We start from the raw sequence: 15555 nt of genomic DNA on the forward strand, positions 1-15555 counted from the left end.
CCCATAACAGCTGGTAGAAGCAGAATGCATTTAAATGCAAAAAGCCATTTAATGAAAAGCACCCGTCCAGTGTTTTTTTTTTTTCAGTTGCTGCAGTTTGCTCCAGCTCCCAGACGAGCCCAAGGAGTGAACACGAATTTTACACCAAGCTTGGAGTCAGCTCCTGAGGCCCGCAGCTTAATTGAGCACGTATTTTATGGACTTGCAGCTTCAAAGTAATCCATTTTAAAGTTCAATTTTAAATTATAACCATCTATGATAAAGTCTAACCTTATAAAAGAACATTTTATGCTAAAATAAGCTCTAGTTGCTGCCCGAGTTTAAGGAGGTTGCACAGGTGGAAGCCATTGGGTCTCAGGTGCTAACCCAGCCTCCGACGGAAATTACTTTCGGAGCTGGGACATTGCCCTTGCAGTTTGCTTCATTTCTTCAGTTCAGGGAGAAGGTTTCTAAATTTTGAAAGGTGAATTAGCAGCGGGGATGCCAGGAGCGTTTGCCTGCAGCCTGTTCAGATCCACAGGGTGTGAGGATGTCAGTCTGAAACAACGTGGTGACCGAGAGCAATTTGCTCAGCTGCTTCTCCTGTGCTTTAAAACTGTTAAAAAAAAATGCAAGGCACTTCTTTCCCTCGTTCTCCCTGTGTGCTTAGCCATGGTGCAGGGTGGCAAGGGCAGCAAATCTGCAGTGAGCATCGGGCTGGCGCATGATGGAGGCTGTGCTGGGCTTTGTGCTTTGTGCATTAACACAGGAGTTAAATCGGACCTGACCCTTCAGGGAGGAGCTGGATTTACTGCCACCCTTTTCTAAAAGCGCTTCCTCTCAGCAGCTTCTGCCCTTGCTCAAGGATAAATGGCGTGAAGAGAGGGGATGGGGAACGAGAGGGAACAGGACTGGGAACGGCAGCACGGCGCTTCAGTGGCCACAGCGCTCGGAGCGCCTCTTTGCAGGTTAAACATTTGTGTGCAGCTTTGCAGAGTCACGGTCCGTGGAAGGATTTCAAGTTCTGGTCCTTCAGGCACAGTGGGTTTTTATTGCCCTGAAAATGAGTTACCAGCTTTGGCCTCCAAGCGAGTTCCCTGGACCTGGCCGTACGGCGCCTTCCAGCAACATCAGCAAGAAAGTCCCAGCCCCGAATCTGCTTAGTCTGGAGTTTTCGGTGCAGCGCTAACTTTACGCTGCAAATCATTAGACTAAGTCGTTTTGCATGAATACTTGCTAAAAATATTCCGCTTGCACAGCCAGCCTCACTCGAAAGGTTTTTGGAAGCCGTCCTTCAGAGGCCGTGCAAGCTGCGCGAGCAGGTTTCTGTTCGCCCAGGCAGCCGCTGCCGGGTCCCCCCGAGCCCTTTGCTTGGGGATCAGGTTGCTGGGCCCTGCTTTAATAACTGGTTTTGTGCCCAGCTCTGTAATCTCTACTGCTCTGTGACCATGAGTTATTGCTCTGGCTGGAGCAAATTCACTTTTTTTGGGCCAAAATGCGCTCAAAGGCTTTTTTTCTCCACGGGGCATGGGCAGTTTTGGGGACATCAGCTCCCCCGGCTTGGGCACATTCAAGCTGCAGCGCAGACTCATCCCATGGGCTTCCCCCTGTGTCCTGCCCCTTGGCACCGCTGCCCCAGGAGCTTCTCTGCCCTTTTCCAAGCTGCTGCCGACGTTTCCCAGGTGCAGGCGCCCCCAAAGCAGCTCCCTGAGGGGAGCGGCGCTGCCAGCGCAGAAATCCACCGGGCTGCAAATCACCTTTATGAGCGGGGAGAGAAAAAAATCAAAAAAAATTGAATTAACCTCAAAAAAAAAAAAAAAAAAGCAGACGGAATACGGGGCTGGCTGTATTTACTTTCACACTTTAATTCAATAAAAACCTCGACTTTAATTGACCTGAATGGGCTCCAAGGTTTCCAGCGGGCTGGAAGCAGGGGTCCCCGGCACAGGGGAGCTTCGCTGGGCGCGGGGCCGGCTCCGGGCTCCTGCTTTGCTGCTCGCCGCCTCTTTGTTCCTTTAGAGAAGGAAGACAAAAAAGAAAAAAAAAAACAGAACCCACACCTTTCTGCTTTATTGACTTTTCAGTGACAGGGCTCCTGCAAGGGGCACACTTCAAAGCCGCTTGAGTGATTGTGTGCTAAAACAAATGCCCAGAGCAAACAGGCTGTGACATGGGGAAGCCGGGTGCTGTTTGCTCTGCTGGCGCTGGCTCTGCTGGGGGTGTTTTGTGTGGTTCTGAAACCAAAGGTGGGCCCTGGGGCACCTATCCCTATCCCTAATCCCAATCCCTAATCCCAATCCCTATCCCTAAACCCAATCCCTAGCTCTCTCTCTGTCTCCTTCCCCATCCTCATCCCTTTCCCCACCCCCAGCCTATTCCCTGTCTCCTTCCCATTCCCTTCTCCTCCCCTTCCTCATCCCTTCCTCTCCGTGTCCCCATCCCCAGCCCTTCTCCTCCCCCAGCCCCATCCCATCTCCATTCCCCTCCTTATCCCCAACCCATCTCCAAGGCTGCAAACCCGGGGACATGACCGATGGCTTCTGTCTCCTCAGGCCGATGCTTTCCTTCTTTTTTTGCTCCTCAGAGCAAGCGCCGCGGTCCTGTGCCTGGCCCCCAGCCCCCCCCCAGCCCTGGCTTCTCCCCCAAAATAATAAGAAAAAAATTAAAAGAGGCAAAGCAGCGGGGCACTGCCGGGATCACTGCCCCCCTCCTCCTGCTTCCCAGCCAGCTCCCCGCCTTGAGACGTGGCCAAGGTAATTCACGTCAAAACGCAGACAGGGCTGGGAGTCTGAGTGGAAAGGACTTTGTTTTGGTTTGTTTTTTTTTAATTGAATTTTTTTAATTGCTTTTACCCCGAGCATCCCTGGGCCGGTTCTGGCAGGGCCCAGCAGCTGAGGAGCCGAGCACCACCGCCTTCTCCCAGGAAATGAGGTGCCGCGTGTGAGCACAAAGGGACTTGAGAATTGTTTGGGTCTTCTTTGGGAAACTCGACACAGCTGAAAAGTTCCCGGGTTTGTGACAGCTCCTCGGCCCCCCAGCTGGGGATTCGGGGTGCAGAGCATCCCTGCAGTGCTACCCAAACCCCTCAGAAACCCCAATCCCCAGGGGTCAGAGCGACGGCTCCCCGAGGAGCGTTGATTAGGGCCGGAAGATGCTCAGAAGTGCTTAATGGGGCGGAAACCAGCAGCCCCCTGCACCTCCACCTCCCGTAACAAGGCCCTGGGGGTGCCGAGACCCCCCCGTGGCTGCCCCGGGACCCCGCGGCCGGCGGGGGGCTTCCCGCCCCGTGAAAGCTCTGCGTAAAAGGCCCTATTGTCAAGCTGAGGAACTAAGAAATAAAACAGGACCGAATTGTGCGGAGGAGCCTTCGCCGGCTCATATTTTTCCTACGGAGCGGGCCGGGCGGCGGGGGCCCCGCAGGACGCGGCGCGGGCGCCTTAATGCTGCATTCAGCAGCGCTGGCCCCATAAAGTCCCCTTGTAGGGCCCAGCGGGGCCGCGATGAATGGGGCCCTGTGGCCGTGCCGGGAGGTCTGGGGGTGGCAGAGAGCACGGCCCCGCTGCGGGGCTCCCCGTTCGTGATGGGGATGGGGAATAAAAACCTAGGGGAGGGCTCGTCTCAGGCAGGAGGTGGTGTCCAGGGACATCCCCGTCGGGCTGGGACTGGAGGAAGCTGCTGAAGGTGCCGTTCCTACGAGTTTTTAAACCCCAGTGACATTTCTCTAGGCAATGCAGTGAGGAAGATGAACGGCTCGCCCCAGCAGGGCATCAGCTGCCTCCTGCCCACAGCAAATCCCAGCCCGGGGACACGGTGCCCCTAAACCCCACCCTGTGCCCCCATCCCAACCCTGTCCCCATAACATGCCCCAGGGTGAGCCGAGGACATGCTGGCAGCCCAAAATAGCCACCCTATTTCCTGTCCTTTTAACATTTGCTTAAAGAAAACCAATTTCCTTCGGTCTTTGGGCAGCAGCACGCGAAGCACCGCGTGGCCCCTGCCCGTGGGGAGCGCCCAGCCCCACAGCCATGGGGACACCGCTGGGAGAGCGCAGGGGACTCGGTCCTGCCCAGCACCAACCTGCTGCAAGGGGGCAGGAGCAGCTCAGCACCACGCAGGGAGCACTCCCTGCTTCGTTAGCAAGTAATTAATGGCATAACGCCCCCCTCCCAGCCCCTTCCAGGCCTCTGCTCAGCCCCGGGTTTAGAAGCTGGGATAAAATAGTGAGGACTGGGATTTAGTCAGCTGTCCTGAGGCAAGCATCAGCCCCTCAGCAGCTCCATCCCCCACCACACCCCCCCAGCCCCTCTCCCTTCCCGGCCGACCATCCCGACCCGCTGCAGACCGTCCTTTCCCGGCAGCAGGCTTTGCAGAGCAGCGGCTTTATGATGTGTCTGGGGGTGGGCGGGCGTTTAATAACAGCCCGGGAGCTTGGCCGCGGGAGCAGAACAAAGGCAGCTTTGTGCCCGTGCCCACCGCAGGTGCCGGCGAGGCTTGGGCTGACTCCTGGGGGCGTTGGTGCAAGCCCCCGGGGAGCTCGGCCCAACACCGGCCCGGGAAGCGGTGCCTGAAGCAGTGCCCGGGATGTTTTGGGGTGAGGGGGTCGATAAGGATCCACTGTTGTTCTTCCAGACATTGTCCTCTCAAAGAACACACCGAGGATGGATCAAGTACAAGCTGTTTTACAGCCCCCGGGGGGCTGCAAGGATTGCTCATGCAACTGCTGGGGCAGGGCTGAGCCATCTCTGCGTGGGACAGCGCAGGGCCTGGGGCTCCACCAGCTGCTGGAGGGACGGAGACAGGTAGGGCCGTGCCAGGAGGTTGATTGATAAAGGATAAATCCCGTGTCCCCCCCCCGTGGTGCTCACCAGGAGATGAATTTTAATCAGCTGCTGCAAACCCCGAACGCGCCGCAGCCGATGCAGGCGTGGGCTGTGAATAAGGAGAGCCACCAACGCAGCGCTGCCGTGGGGAGGGATCTGTTTATTTTAAGATACACTTTGTTTCCGAAGAAGGGTATTTTAGCAGCCTGCAACAGAAACGTGAACCAGACGGTTAACCTGCCCGCTCGGCCTTGGCCAGCCTTGCCGATGCTCACACAAGTTTCTCGGGATAAAAATTAAAAAAAAAAAAAAAGGTCCAAAATCCAAACTGTACAACAGCTTTTTACAGGGCGCTTGGCCAGGCTCACTTTTTACACTGCTGTACAAGCTCGGGGTAACGAAGTGCAGTTGTGTTCGGAGCCAACGCGCCATCCGAGGCCGCTAATGAAGATAAAATAAAAGCTGCAGTGAGCGGAAGCTGAACAGATACACAGGCAAATTAAGCTTATTGTGTTCCTGATACTCCAGAGTGCATTTACCAAGAGAAAGAGGAGCAGAACAAAGCCAGCTTGTAAGCCTTCCTGGTCACAGGGCTCCCTTCTTGACACATCAGGAAGCATCTGTCAAACCGAGCGGCTTTGCTTTGTATCAGCTCCGTCTCACAATTGACTTCGCAACAGTGCAATTAAACAGCTCACTGACTGAGGTTGTGCAACGTTAGTGGCTGAGAGATTAATTTTCGGATCTCTCGCAGTAACACCACACCGCAATAGCTCGGAGGAACCAGCGAAGCACCGGCCAGCCAAAGCGTATCGCCGGGTCCTGCACCTGGACGTCCCTGCACAGCGGTCAGGGCAGGGGCTCTGCCTGGAGCAGCCTCTGATGAACGTGCAGGGATGCGGGCAGCAGCCCCGCAGCACAGGGCTGGCAGCAGGCACGGCTCAGGAGCAGGGCGAGTGGGGCACTGCCACGTGCTGGGGCTCCCAGGCCAGAGCCCGCTGTAGTAAAGGAGCTCTCCTGGCTGACAACACGCACCGTGAAAAAAAGCAGCAGCAGCAGCCAGGGCATGCTGAGGGGGAGGAGGGAATTTAAAACAGGGAGAAGGAAGCTGAGAATAAAGGACGTGAGCAGAAGTGCAGCCACCGCCACCTCCTGCTCGCAGGGCAGCGTGTGGCAGGCGGATGCAGAGTGCCCACGGCCCGGCCTCACGCCGGGGCTGTCAGTCTCCAAAATCCCCAACGGGGCTCCAGCCACCGAAAATCCACAGAGCTGGTTAGCAGCACAACACAGGCACGCTCCCCACACCCCTGCCATCCCCTCCCTGCGCGGGGCCGTGCCCCGGAGTCCAGCCGTGCCCGGAGCAGGACGCGTCCATCCTTCTTCCTCGGTCCTTGGCTCCCTCTCCTCGAGCACTACCTCCGCTTTCGCATGCAGGTTTCGAGCCTCCCCAGCTCTTCGTAGGCCTGGTAGAAAATGTTGAAGTCTCTGGAGCTCCAGCCCCGCCAGACAGCCAGGCACCACTCTGTGTTTTCGTTCTCGAAGCAGCACACGACGGTGTCCTTCGCTATCAGGGCAGCATCCACCAGCGTCCTGGGGAACCAAGAGCAGAGAACGGCATCAGCGTGGGGAGCTCCACTGAGGCAGCTCATGGCTCGTAATCTGGGAGGCTCTGGCTCACGGGCTTCCCTTTCCAGCTACTCAATCTCCTTTTGTAAGCTGCAAACCCTTGGGAAAGGAGAGCGCAGCAAGGAGAGGGATCAGGAGGCTTCACAGCCTCCTAGTGCATCCCCTGATCGAGCCATGGGGACTGAAGCTGGGCCCTGCAGCCACCCCAGAAGGAGCTGGCAGGCAGAAGATGGTGCTTGTGGCCTCGCAGGGTTCAAAGGACAGGAGTCCTGCCCTAAAAGGGCTCTTTCCACCACTCCAGTAGCAGATGGGGGAAGACCAGCCCCAAAACATCCCCCAGAAAGGCCCCCAGACCTCGGCAGGGAGCGCTGGCCACGAGGGCTGTGTGGCATCCTTAGCAGCTGGTTTTTATCACAAACCACCCTAAAAAGCCATCTCCCTTCCCGTCCCCGCTCTGTGCAGGGCTGGGGCTGGCTCTGGGTCGCCCATAAAACTCCCCACGCCCAAGTGAGTAACGGGCTCGGAGGAGGCAGGCAGGATCCTGCACTCATCCCGCTGCTGCGGGGTGACTCAGCGGGCTCCACACTTCATTTTTTCCCCTATTTCTTTTCAGGAACCGAGCGAAGCAAAAACCCAGCTAGCCGTCACCGATAGCTGAGTGCTGCCTAACCGATAGAGACACTCGATTAGCGAGCAGAGGGAAGGGCAGCAGCGCTTTGATCTCACGCCGTGTTTACCCAGCGGTAATAAATGGTCATTTATAATCCTTAGCACTGCTTAACCTCCATTTGTTTGGACGTAAATAGTACAATCCTCGCCCGGTATTTAAGTGATCAGCAGGAACCCTCCCATCTCTCCAGCAGCTATTTATTTACTTGGACGCTGGCTTGCTGCATGAAACATTTCACATTAATGTATGGAGCTGCTCCCCCCCTGTGCTCCGGGAGCCTTCCCCCGGCCCGGCCCTGCCGGCAGCACAAAGGTGCTCATTTAGAGCCAGGACTTCAACCTGAGCCACGTGAATGAAGGCACAGACGAGCACCACGCTCTGCATAAATACTCTGCTTGTTCTTAACGCGGGGCCCGGGCCTGCCAAGCTCCAGCCAGCTCCTGCCAGGTGCCGGAGCCCTCCGAGCACCGGGCAGGATCAGACCGACACTGCTGGCCTGACACCGGGGACAAATCGGTGCTGCTGTCACCTTATGGGGTGCTTGGTGGCTGTGGCTTTTGGAGCACTCCAGCCTGTGGGGTTTTGGATGGTGCTGGAAGGAGAAAAGAAGCTCCCGAGAGCCCCTGGAGGGTGCAGAGCCACCCTCTGCCACCCTCAGTCCCCCTGTGCCCCTGGGAGCTGGTGTGGAAGGCGCCGTCCCAGCCGGCCTCACCCGTAGGGAGCCAGTTCCCCAGCCTTCAGCACAGCAATCACTCTGCCCCGCTGGGTGCCGGATTCCTTCTCCAGTCCGATCACGATGATATCCCCTCCTCTCCTGGAAGAGAAACAAGGAGATTGTACCTGCACCCTGCAGTGGGGACCGCTGGCAGCCAAGGAAAACCCACGTTAGGTGTCCATCCCCTGCCACAACCCCTCCCGTAGCTATATGGCCTTCTATAGGAAAGGGGGTGCTGTGGTATGACCAAGTGTGATCCCAAATCTACCATGAGAGCCCCTGTGACTGGCAAAATCCCATTTCTGGTGATTTCAACCAGCTCAACAGGAGGCAGTGGGAGCTGCCAGAGCTGTGTCTGAGCGAGGGAGCTGCCTGCTGCTCTTTGTTTCCTCAGTAGCCAGGGAGACTGGGTGCTGAGCCTCACCACCTACTTTTCCATGCTGCTGAAATCAGTCTCACGAGAGATTAGATGTGACCATTCTGCCCAACGCCAAATTTCTTTTAAAAAGAGTAAAAAAATTGATGTACCGTAGTACTGGGAATGTAATTTCTCAATGGTACTGAGGTTTTCTGGGCAGGTGAATCACACCGGGCATGCCACAGCTCCTGAATCAGCTGGAGCTCATCTCTCACCCAGGGATTTGGCTCAAGTTGCTCTGGTAGGTGACCCACTTACCTGGGGATCCATATGAGGTCTTTCACTGCAAGAACCTTGACAGCTTGAAGATGCCGTGCGCTGTCGCCTGCAGGCATCGTGTCGTGATCCGGGGAGGGCTTCAGTTCATGGAATTTGTCAGGCTCCTCAAAATCCGTGGAGAGCAGCGCGCTGGAGGAGCTCGTGGGTGAGCTGGGCAGGCTGGAGGGGCACCGGGCGAGCCTGGTAGGGGGCGAGGAGGAGTAGGAAGACATGGAGCAATAGTCTGTGAGGGAGTCCTGGTGGTTCAAAATCTGGGTGCCAACCTCTGGGCTGTAGATAATGCTCATGTCCGCCAGCGAGTTTCCCTCCAGGCCTTTGGGGTTGATGGGTGCGGTGGCTGGGATGACGGCGGAGGGCTGCTGGATGGTGAACATGTCTCGGAGGGGGCTGCAGTCCCCGCAGAAGTAGCGGGCGCAGAGCTGGTAGGTGGTGACGTGGTACATGACCAGGAAGTTGCTCTTCTCGTCCAGGCACCACACCACCTCCTCCCCGTGGCACTCGGAGTTGCAGGCGATGGACGTGATCACCGACGGCGGGCTGAAGGGCTCCAGCCTCCTGCTGATCTCCATGGTGGAGCAGTCTATGATGAGGATGCCGGGGCCGTTGCTGTACCACACCTCCGCCCCGCTGCTGGTGATCTCCATGGCCTTCACGGGGTAGGGGTTCTGCCGGGCGTCGTCGTCGGGAATGTTGAACTTGGACCTGTTGGCCGTGTGGGAGCACAGGTAGGAGCAGGTGTCTGCTGGGATGCCCTGAGCGACCGAAAACACCGCCACCAGGCCATCCGACAGGCCGGCCAGCACCACGTAGGAGTTCTGCAAGAAAGAGTCGGCAGGATGTCTCTCTGGATTCTTTACCTCCTCCCAACACAAAACCTTTCCATCCCAGAGGCTCTGGCTGCCTCTCACCAGCCGATGAGTACGCGAGTAACTTACCCCAAATCACTCGGCGATAACAGCAACATAAAAAGAAGTCATTACATGGAAGCTGCTGCAGAGCCACACTCCTCTCACCCAGTATTACCTCTCTCTTTATTGGCAAGGGAGGATAGACGGGCCTGGCAGCCAGCCCCGAAGGTTAACAAATTCAAGCTGGAACATGTTCAGAGACAGCCATCATGATCCCAGGAATCCAGCTGTAGAAACCCAGCTCACATCCAGAAAGGAGTGAAGCACAGTGAAGCTATTGCTATCAGGCTAGGTAGGAGAGGAATGGAAGAAATGCAGGAGGAAATGGAGAGAGAGGGAGACAACCCAACGAGAGCATGGAGTGATTGCATCTGATGTCTGCTGCCCCGATAGCAGCTCATGGACATCCCAGCGGAGGGCACAGAAGCAGCAGCAGCTCAGCGAAGCGGCTGCTGAGTGCTGGGAACAGTTCTGTAGGTTGCTAAAAACCTGCCCCCGACTACAGATGTGTTCACTGCAGGAGCTGAGGCCAGCACTGAGCTCCGGTATGCTGTGTCCTGTGGACAGGGGGCTGGCGAGAAGGCCACAGCTCACTGCAGCTCCAGCTCCCCGCAGCAGCGCAAGCGGCTGTTAAACAGACAGGGAAATGGCTCTCCTGGGAATTCACTCCCCATGACCTTGGGTCCATACCAGAAACTCCCCATCTGTGCAGCAGATAAAACAATGCCTACCTCAAAGGCCTTTATTTCCTCCCCAGGGAGCAATAACTTCTAAAAAAAGCCTTTTTGCCCAGGGCTTTTGCGTGGATACAAAGCAAAGCGAACAGAACCGAACGACGCGGCGCTGCCGGCTGACCTGACACAGCCTCACCCCTCCACAGCCCCGTCGCGGCCAAAAGCTCTGCCTCCTGGCATGCCCGGGGCTCCAGCAATGCTGCCTGACTCTGTGAGGTGGGACAGGGACCTGGCGTCACCCCTTGCTGCTCAAAAATCAAGGAAAGCTCGTGCCCTTCCAGGGATCCTGGTTGTGCCAGCCCTGTGAGATAGCTCTCAGGCTGCTTAGGTCCAAAGGGGCCAAAATCAGCATGTTGAGCTGCTCTCAGCTATCGAGGGGCAGATAGCACAGGGATAAGTATTAATTTAATTGATAGGACTGTTTGCAAGGCTCGTTAAGAGCCTTGGAGTAAACCCCGCTATCTGCACACAAAGTGTGAGTAAAGCCATCGGTGTGCTGAGCCCGTATGACTAATCCGAATCACGGCAGAACTTCCCTGTAATGGGAAAAACTCGAGAAGACAGTGGAAAGTTGTGAAATGGGACTTGGACTTCAACTCAGTCCAGTCCCAATTCTCTAACAACTAATTAAAAGAAACCCAAGTGGCCTGCAGTGCTCGGTGCCACGGCCCTGCTGCCATGTGGATCTGGTGTGAAGGCTCCTGGAGATGCCAGGAGGTTGCATCAATAGGTTGGAACATGGCACAGTGCTTTGCACAAGCTGGGCTTTGGATTTCTTATTTTTTTTTCCTTTGGAAAGGAGTTTGATTATTTAAACCAGAACAAAACAAAGCAAAACAGCCCACATTTCTCTGGTGGAAAAGGTCCAACTTTTCAGTCCAAAGGACCCTGCATACCGAGTATTTCTTACTAAAAATGGAAAATTTAAATTGAAATGGGAACATGTGAAATTGAAAGGTTGAATTTCATTGTTTTAATGACCAGAAAATTGTTGCTGAGTTTCATTATCAGGCGCACTGCAAGAGGGTGAGGAGTTCCGTGATGCTGTGGCTGTGCTGCTTCAAGGGCTTACGCTGGCTCTGCTAAACATACTGTGGGTTTGCCGACCTGGACTGCTCCTCGTGTGACACAGAACACTGTTTGGCTTCAGAGTTCTCTGTAATTTTGTCTCACTTGCTTTGAAAATGCTGAATTATCCAAGCATAGTCTTCAAAAAAAAAAATTATTTCCTTGATTAGTGTCAGCTCCCGTAAAAGAATCACGATTCCCTCTGGATTTGATAGGCCAAAGCCCCCCTGCACTGAGAAAGCAACACCACAACCGGGCAGAGCAGCACCAGTTATACCCACCGAGCTTTACTGCTTGGACCAACCATGCCAAATTTTAGCCTGTCTAGACTACGGTGGGAGCAAATCTGAAAGATGTTTTATGCTTTGGGGCACTTACAACTCGTAGACTTGGCTGTCAGGATTCTTTAATCCACTATTACCACCTCTTTGTTTAGGAAAGGAGGAGTAAGAGCTCAAAATCCTGAGAAATGCCCTCTACCTGCCATCCCTCGCCTGACGAGGACAAGGATGTGATCCATTTCACAGAAGAGTGCCCCTGGGTGCTACGGACCCACCAGACTTCGTTAGGTGCTGGTGAGGCAAAAGCTCTCCCCATCGGGGTATTACAACAGCGACCAAACGCAGGCAGGGCGGCAGGCTCCAGAAACCTTAAGTAACTTTCTCAGAATTCATTTTCAACATTCAAGCCCCACGAGGAGCCAAGAAAAACATGCAGCAACAAAACTGCATTTGAAGTCTCCGTCTTGCCAGAAGCCCTGCTGTGCCAGCGAGGCAGGCCTCCGAGCAGGGCTGTGACGGGATGTGACGGGCAGCACAGAAGATGAGCTGGCTCCAGACGTCCCGTCCTCAGAGCCGAGGACAGTGCGAGGCTCAGAGCCGCAGTGAGCAGGTTAAAATAAAAAAAAAAAAAAAAAAAAAAAAAAGCAGCCCCCAGCTCCATGGCCTCGGTCACCTCCTCCCTTCTTCCCCGCAGGGTCTGGCACTGCTGGCACCGAAGGCCGCAGCAGGCCGCAGCCTTTAAATGCAGCTTTTGTTTTCGTGTGCTCCAGGTTTCTGCAGGAGGCCAGAGACTCGCACCCATTCACATCCCTCTCTCCTTCAGCACTGCTTTGTGAGAGTGCTGCAAAACCATTTAGAAAGCAATGTTTCAGTCTTTTTAACCTGTTTGTGTGCTTGCTGGTTTTTCTGAAAGGGAGCGCGCTGAAAACTTTATTGTTTTGTCAGAAAGGACGATACTGGTGACAGAAACCATGCAACAAAAAAGCTTAAATTGTACAAGACTTTTCCTTGGCGGGTGAGTTTTGGATTCTGGGCCCCTCTCTGCTGCTTTTAAATTTCCATGATGCTTCCTTTGGAAGAGAAACCAAATTTTGGAAACTGTTTCTTTTGGATCAGCCTTCCCAAGGCAGTCATAAAGAATTCCCCTTCCCAGCAACATCCCTTGGCGATTCTCTGACTGCAAGTTACCTCACATCTCATCAGCTAAAGTCTTTCTTCCCAGGGAAATGTGAGCAATTCTCTTCTCCACTGGACAATAATTACCGTGCAATAACTCTGATACAACTCGCTGGGCCATACAGTCAGTTTGACAAGTGTAAGCTTTCCACTTAGCTTTTTGGGAAGAACTGGCTGTGTTGAAAAATGGCTTAGTTTCTTGCCAACCTGGTCTGCACATCCCCATGGCTGCTGCTCTGGCTAGTTCACTGCCAAATTCATTCATAGAAAGGAGAGAGGAAAAAGTAAGTCCAATAAACTGAGAAGGAGTGCGCCGAAGGGATGTGGATTTCTGGAAGGTTGGGTAGGGTCGGGGGAGGAAGGGAGGTGTCTAGACTCAATATTACTATTGTAGGGCCTGGCATTATTTATGACATTTTCTAGGCAAGCCACAAACTGAAAATAGAAACCAGGAGACATAAAGCCACTCGTAACCCCTGAGGAATGGCTTTGCAAGCTGTGTGACAGTGGAAAAGCTGAAAGTGAAAGACTCCTTCGACTGTCCTGGACAAAACCTTAGACAGCACGAAAAAGAAATTTGCCCTGCACAAGAGAAATGAAACTCCACGGCGAAGAAATGCTACAGGTTTGGGAGCCAAAGAAAGCCGACAGACACAGCCTCCCGGTGGGTGAAATTCATCCCTCTGCCAGCTTTAGATCTATGCCCTCCTTGAGTCCTACTTACACCATGTTTGGAAGTTGAGTGGTACACCTTACACTAACCATCTGCCTCGGCCTCAGTCTGCAGCAGTCTAAGCAAATGAGCCAGAAATGGACAACAATGCAGAACGGGCACATGCTATAAAGCAGCTTCACTGTCGCTCTGAGAACTGCTCCATATTGAGCTTTTAGACTCCTAACAGTACACTGGCATTTGCAAAAACTACACAGCTACCAATAACGTTGGAATATAATTATATGTTTTCACTCAAGGTGGCTGTAGGCAAACCGGAGGTAATTTAGCCCCAAACCAGTTTTTATACATCTCCCAAGACTTGCCCACAATAGGCAGTAATGTCAGATTTCGCTTGCCAGTAATTGGATGTTATCATTTCCAGAACCAGAGAGATAGTATACAGCTTTTGTTATTACCCATAGGTGGCAGTTCTTGGACTGCATTTATTATCGAAGTGTTCTCATTCAAAACTGGAAAGAAAAAAAAAAAGTGTGTGGCTGGGCCTAGATAATATTTAAAGATGACTGTGCACACAAACAACAGCATGCACACGTGCCAAAGAAATAGTGAGTGCAACAGCTAAGCTATACCCGAGCCCTCTGTTAACAGCTAACAAATCTCTATACTAATTATTAGTTCACGTCCCCTCTACTTTGCTTGATCGGCCTAAACCTTGTCTTGCAGTGATGTGGAAACACAGCTGGAAAACTTCCTTGTGGAGGAATTTGATCTATTTTGACTATTTTCCCAGCAGGCTTGGAAGTGCCAGCTCTGGTCCCCGACTCAGGTTCATGCCCACGCCTGTGTCTCTTGCTCTGCTGGCAGAGGCACAAGGACCGGGAAACCTTCTCCTCCCACTGCCAAAACATTCCTAGACATTGCAAAGTCCTTCAATGCTGGCTAGTGACAAGTGGCACAAACTCTGGCAGCTTGGCCCAGAAGCAGGCAGACGTGTCTCACTAAAGTTCACTTTCCAAGTAAGAGCTGGGTTCCTCCTTACCTTTTTGACAACAGGCATTACCAGGAAGCAGCTCACAGTAGCAGGAGTGTCTAAATCTTTTTGTGGAGCCTTTAGAGGACACATGCCTTGCAATCCGTACACTGAAATCTTCTGGTCCTGTGAAAAAGCACATAAAATCCAATAAATTTCAACCACCTTTCATGCTGTTAACATTTGGTATCTGGACAAGATCAAATTGGTTCCAAAAACAGTTCTTATTTGTGTTTCTTGATATCCAAAGCTTGGGTTTCTCTTTGTTTTCTCTGGAGACTGCCTGCCTTGTCTGTGGGTAGAAACTGGGTACTGCCTTCCCCTGAACGAGCTGTGGGCACCATCCATGAGCAACCAAAATCACCACTACAGGTGTTTTATCACCACATCTCTAACAGAATTTGACAACTCTGCACAGAACACGTCAGGACAACTGAAACACTTTTTGTGTTATTTTGCATTAATCTGTCAATTCAAGTAAAGCCAATATTACACTGTATGTGGACTTACACCTGCTTTACACCTCTTGTGTCCACTAAATGGAAATAGAACACCTGGTTTGGGGAATATCAACACATTTAATTTTGATCAAAAAGGTGGAAATAAAATGCTTCAAGATTTCCGATTTACACTTTGTCCATATTTCTTGTTATGGAAAAAATAGGAATATTTGAACTTTGCCTCAATTTGTGAGGACAGAAAATATCAAATATCTTATTCTCCTACATGGAAGAAAGATCAATACTCTCATTCAGTTCCAGCATCTATACTACAGCTGAGTGAATTAACCAGCACAAACTACTTATCTAGCAAGTGTGGCCTTTTCCTCTCTCTCTGAAACTGAGCTTCAGGAACATTTCAATGTGTTTCAACTATTTTTTATTTGTTTTTTGTCAAATTATTGTGTCAGAACTGGCTGAGACTTAACACAGCCCTTTTGGATGGGCAGACAGGGGCTCTGAGAGATAAATCAGCCATGCTCCCTCACTCTTATCTTTTCAGTCACAGTTTTCCAGGGTGAATACGAAACTCGGGTACCCATTTCCCACCAACTTTCAAATCCCTCAGGCCTCTTTCAAAACCCCACCCTTAACACATGGTTTCTTTCACTGTTTCCCTTTATCACTTACAGATAAGGACATTTCCCAGATGAAACCCCTCAGCACAGATATGCT

General features: G+C 52.9%; 1 protein-coding gene across 2 annotated transcripts in view; it reads right to left on the reverse strand.

Annotated features, from left to right (window-relative positions):
* Window positions 1–4941: 4941 nt before the first annotated feature.
* The window catches only part of LRRK1 (leucine rich repeat kinase 1), a 75219-nt gene continuing 64605 nt past the window's right edge, over window positions 4942–15555 (reverse strand). For both annotated transcript variants that reach the window (XM_084532598.1, XM_084532599.1), the window contains 4 exons: window positions 14390–14506; window positions 8487–9322; window positions 7808–7909; window positions 4942–6389 (listed from right to left, as the gene is read on the reverse strand). In XM_084532598.1, the coding sequence (XP_084388724.1) occupies window positions 6212–6389; window positions 7808–7909; window positions 8487–9322; window positions 14390–14506 (1233 nt within the window). In that variant the 3' untranslated portion in view covers window positions 4942–6211. The remainder of the gene's footprint in view (window positions 6390–7807; window positions 7910–8486; window positions 9323–14389; window positions 14507–15555) is intronic.

The sequence above is a fragment of the Aythya ferina genome (assembly GCF_964211825.1).
Source record: "Aythya ferina genome assembly, chromosome: 11".
Lineage (NCBI taxonomy): Eukaryota > Metazoa > Chordata > Aves > Anseriformes > Anatidae > Aythya > Aythya ferina.